General features: G+C 42.8%; 1 protein-coding gene across 4 annotated transcripts in view; it reads left to right on the forward strand.

Moving 5' to 3' along the window:
* Positions 1–3,697, forward strand: part of LOC106533324 (Scm polycomb group protein like 4) — a 14,154-nt gene that overhangs the window by 7,538 nt on the left and 2,919 nt on the right. For 2 of the 4 annotated variants that reach the window (XM_014029589.1, XM_014029591.1), the window contains exons 4-6: positions 2,223–2,423; positions 2,581–2,742; positions 2,838–3,062. In XM_014029589.1, the coding sequence (XP_013885043.1) occupies positions 2,223–2,423; positions 2,581–2,742; positions 2,838–3,062 (588 nt within the window). Of the gene's footprint in view, positions 1–2,222; positions 2,424–2,580; positions 2,743–2,837; positions 3,080–3,359; positions 3,668–3,697 lie in introns of those variants that run through there. The other 2 variants (XM_014029592.1, XM_014029590.1) reach the window with 2 other exon arrangements.

Consider the following 3,697-nt stretch of genomic DNA (forward strand, 5'->3'; position numbering starts at 1 on the left):
GCTCTCTGGTTTCATTTAAAAGAGTCGATCATCAGATATTGTCCAAGATTAACCTTCAGGGTGGATATGGGGCTGCTAGCAAGCGCCCACGTCATCATTTACCCAGAATGCTTTGCGTGTAAAAAAATGGCTCCATCCATGTTTAAATATATTTTTAAAAATTTACAAAACTAAACATTCTACAGTATTTTTACGGTCTTTATTTTACAGTTAAAATATATGTTCATCAAATAAAGTCTAATGTTACAACTAATCGGGGATCCCTTTAAAGTATATGAGTTTAAGTTTTAATTTAATTTAATTTAATTTAAAAAAAATTTTTTGGTGGGGGTGTTCGGGTGCCTCAGTGAGCTAACTTGCACCAAGATTTGGTAATTATTTTTAAGCCAGATACTCTTCCTTACTGAACCGTTGAACACCAATCTACCGCAGCCCACATGTGTGGAGCATCAGCTGGCAGTAGATGCTGGGCTGCTAAGATACGTAGTTGTTTTTGTTGTGATTCTAATCAGACCCAAGGCCTCAAACTCAGCTCTTGGCTGGAAGATACAGACTGTGAGCAGACTTAAATGGAATCTTTTAATAAAGATTTTTTTTGCCTTATTTTGACTTCCACTTATTAATCACACTTTTCTTACGATATAAAAATGTTAATTTTTAAAATACTTGGAAGCACTAGGCTACCTGTTTCAGCTGCATATACCTCTGTCATCGTCATCTTCATGCTAAACTACGTCTGTTCTGTTCTCCTGGCTTGTGACCTGATTTGTGTAATGTGCAGATGTAATGGGTTGCGTACAAACCAATAGGGTGTCAGAAGGGTATTGAATGTATTTGACTATTTTTTTACAACACAAAAATATGTACAACATGTTGCCTTCAGGCGAAGGCCGTCCTTGAAAAAGAGATCTGTGATCTCAGTGGGATTTGCCTGGTTAAACAATGGTAAATGTATAAATTTATACAGTACTTTTCATCCAACAACAGTTAAATTCACTCTGTCGAGAGGCGCCATGTAACTGGATAGGTTTTTTTTATTTTTTTGAACAATGACAAAGCCATAATGAAACAGAAATGAAATAATTTACTTTACTTTAAAATGTAAGAAGTAGAAAGTCCAAATAATTTCTTGAAAATGAAAGGAGTAGAAGTAAAAAGTAATCTGAAATGTAATCACACCATACGTCCATTTTCTGCCGCTTATCAGGGGTCAGGGCTCGGGGGCAGCAGCCTGAGCAGAGAGACCCAGACTTCCCTCTCTCCAGCCACTTGGACCAGCTCATCTGGGGGAATCCCAAGGTGTTCCCAGACCAGCTGAGAAACATAGTTCCTCCAGAGCATCCTGGGTCTTCCTCTGAGTCTCCTCCCAGTGGGACGTGTCCGGAACACCTCACCAGGGAGGCGTCCAGGAGGCATCCTAACCAGATGATCCACCTCAACTGGCTCCTCTCAACGTGAAGGAGCAGCGGCTCTACTCTGAGTCCCTCCTGGATGACTGAGTTTCTCACCCTATCTCTAAGGGAGAGCCCAGACACCCTGCAGAGGAAACTCATTTCAGCTGCTTGTATCTGCGATCTCATTCTTTCGGTCACTACCCAAAGCTTGTGACCATAGATGAGGGTAGGAACGTAGACCAACCGGGAAACCAGACTGGTACAGCGCCCACATCACTGCAGACACAGCACCAATCTTATTCATGAATGAGGAAAGAAAGGGGTGGGAGATCGATAATCACTCCAGTAAAGTATAAATTTCTACTCAACTAAGGACACCTCTGGTTCCACAACAAACAGGGATGGAAAATGTCCAAACACTCTACAATACAGACTGAAGTCAGTGAGCTTTCTTATTGGTGCTGGTTCTGTTTGTGGCTAATGTGAGGTCATCGGGTGAAAAGATCTTGGGTTTTTTAGCTTTGCAGACCTGAACTGCTTTAGATAAAATCACCAATTAAATTCTCACTAATTAGCACATACTGTACATGCAAAACCCTTCTGAGACATTAAGTCTCAGGAAGGACAGGAGGGAAAGACATCTGCATGTCAGAAATAAAGCATTTCAGTCAGTTTAAAGCTTGGAACCTGCACTTTTCAGTTATTACTGAGGAAGAAGTTTTACCTCTCTTGGATGAGAAGCCAAAAGAGAAAAGAAATGCAGTGCTGTTTTATGTTATGACCTGTCCCAGGAAATTGAGAACAAACATTGTGCTTCTCCTGTTTCAGTTTGTATCTATATCAACAAGCAGGCCAACACTGGTACCAACCTGGATAGGAAAAAGATCCAGCAACTCCCTGATCACTTCGGACCCGACAGACCCTCCGTAGTGCTCCAACAGGCTGTCCAAGGCTGCATTGACAGCGCTTTCCAGCAGAAAACCGTCTTCACCCTTCTTACACAGGGCTACGGAGGAGAAAAAATATCAGGTGTTGTACCAAGATCTCACTCAGGTGTTGTTCTTCGTTTCCTTTAGAACTTTAACTTACATTGAGTCTTTGGGATTGGGAAAATTCAATTAGTAAACCTTTACTGACCTGATTTGTGAGAAACAAACTGTAATCTAATCTGGTTTTGTTCTTTCAGCCACATTTGATGGGAAGCAGCACCTTTTGAGCCTTCCTGTGGTGAATAGTATTGACTACGTGCTTCGTTTTCTCAAGAAGCTCTGCCGCAGTCTGCACTGTGAGAACCTCTTCAGTGATCAGCCCATTAGCCAGCACAGCGGTGGATCCTATCCCTCAGATGGTCTCAGTGTTTCCTCTCACCCACAACAGAACCTGCACTCACAGAAACAGATAAACTGAATTACACTGATCGTTTTGTCTCCTTCTTGTCTTTAGCAGAAACATCCATGACTGAAAACTACGATGTCAACCAGTCAGATGGCAAACGCTATTCTGTGGACCATGGCGATTCTGCTTTCAGCTCCATAAGCTCCTCCTACACACCAAAGTCCTCCTATGGGTTCCGGTCTTCACAGAAGTTCTCCAATGGCTCTGCCTCCATGAGCCTGTGCAGACAGTCATCCACCAGCCCAAACTCATTTCCAGATGGGAACAGGACAGGTGAGGAGGAATCTGAAACAAATCCATCATCACTATTAAACACCTTAAACTCTTTGTAGGAATGGATCTCACACATCATCAACACCCACCACTACTACCCATCATTAACTACAACACCCACTACTATCCATCATTAACCAAACCCCCACCACTATTACGTATCATCACCCACCACTACTACCAATCATTACCAATAACCCCCACCACTCCTACCCATCATTAACCATAACCCCCACCACTACTACACATCATTAACCATAACCCCCACCACTGCTAGACACCATGACCCACAACCCCTCTACCACTACTACCCATCATTAACTACACCACCCACTACTACTACCAATCATTACCCATAACCCCTCTTCATTACTACCCATCATTAACTACATCCACCAACCATTACTATCCATTTCCACCCACCACTACCACCCACCACTATTGCCCATCATGACCCACAACCCCTATACCACTACTACCCATCATTAACTACAACACCCACCACTATTACCCATCATTAACTACAACACCCACCACTACTATCCATCAATAACCATAACCCCAACTCCTACTACCCATCACCCCCCACCAACACCCACCAATGCTACCCATCATTAACTACAACACCCACCACT

The sequence above is a fragment of the Austrofundulus limnaeus genome, unplaced genomic scaffold (assembly GCF_001266775.1).
Source record: "Austrofundulus limnaeus strain Quisiro unplaced genomic scaffold, Austrofundulus_limnaeus-1.0 Scaffold923, whole genome shotgun sequence".
Taxonomy (NCBI): domain Eukaryota; kingdom Metazoa; phylum Chordata; class Actinopteri; order Cyprinodontiformes; family Rivulidae; genus Austrofundulus; species Austrofundulus limnaeus.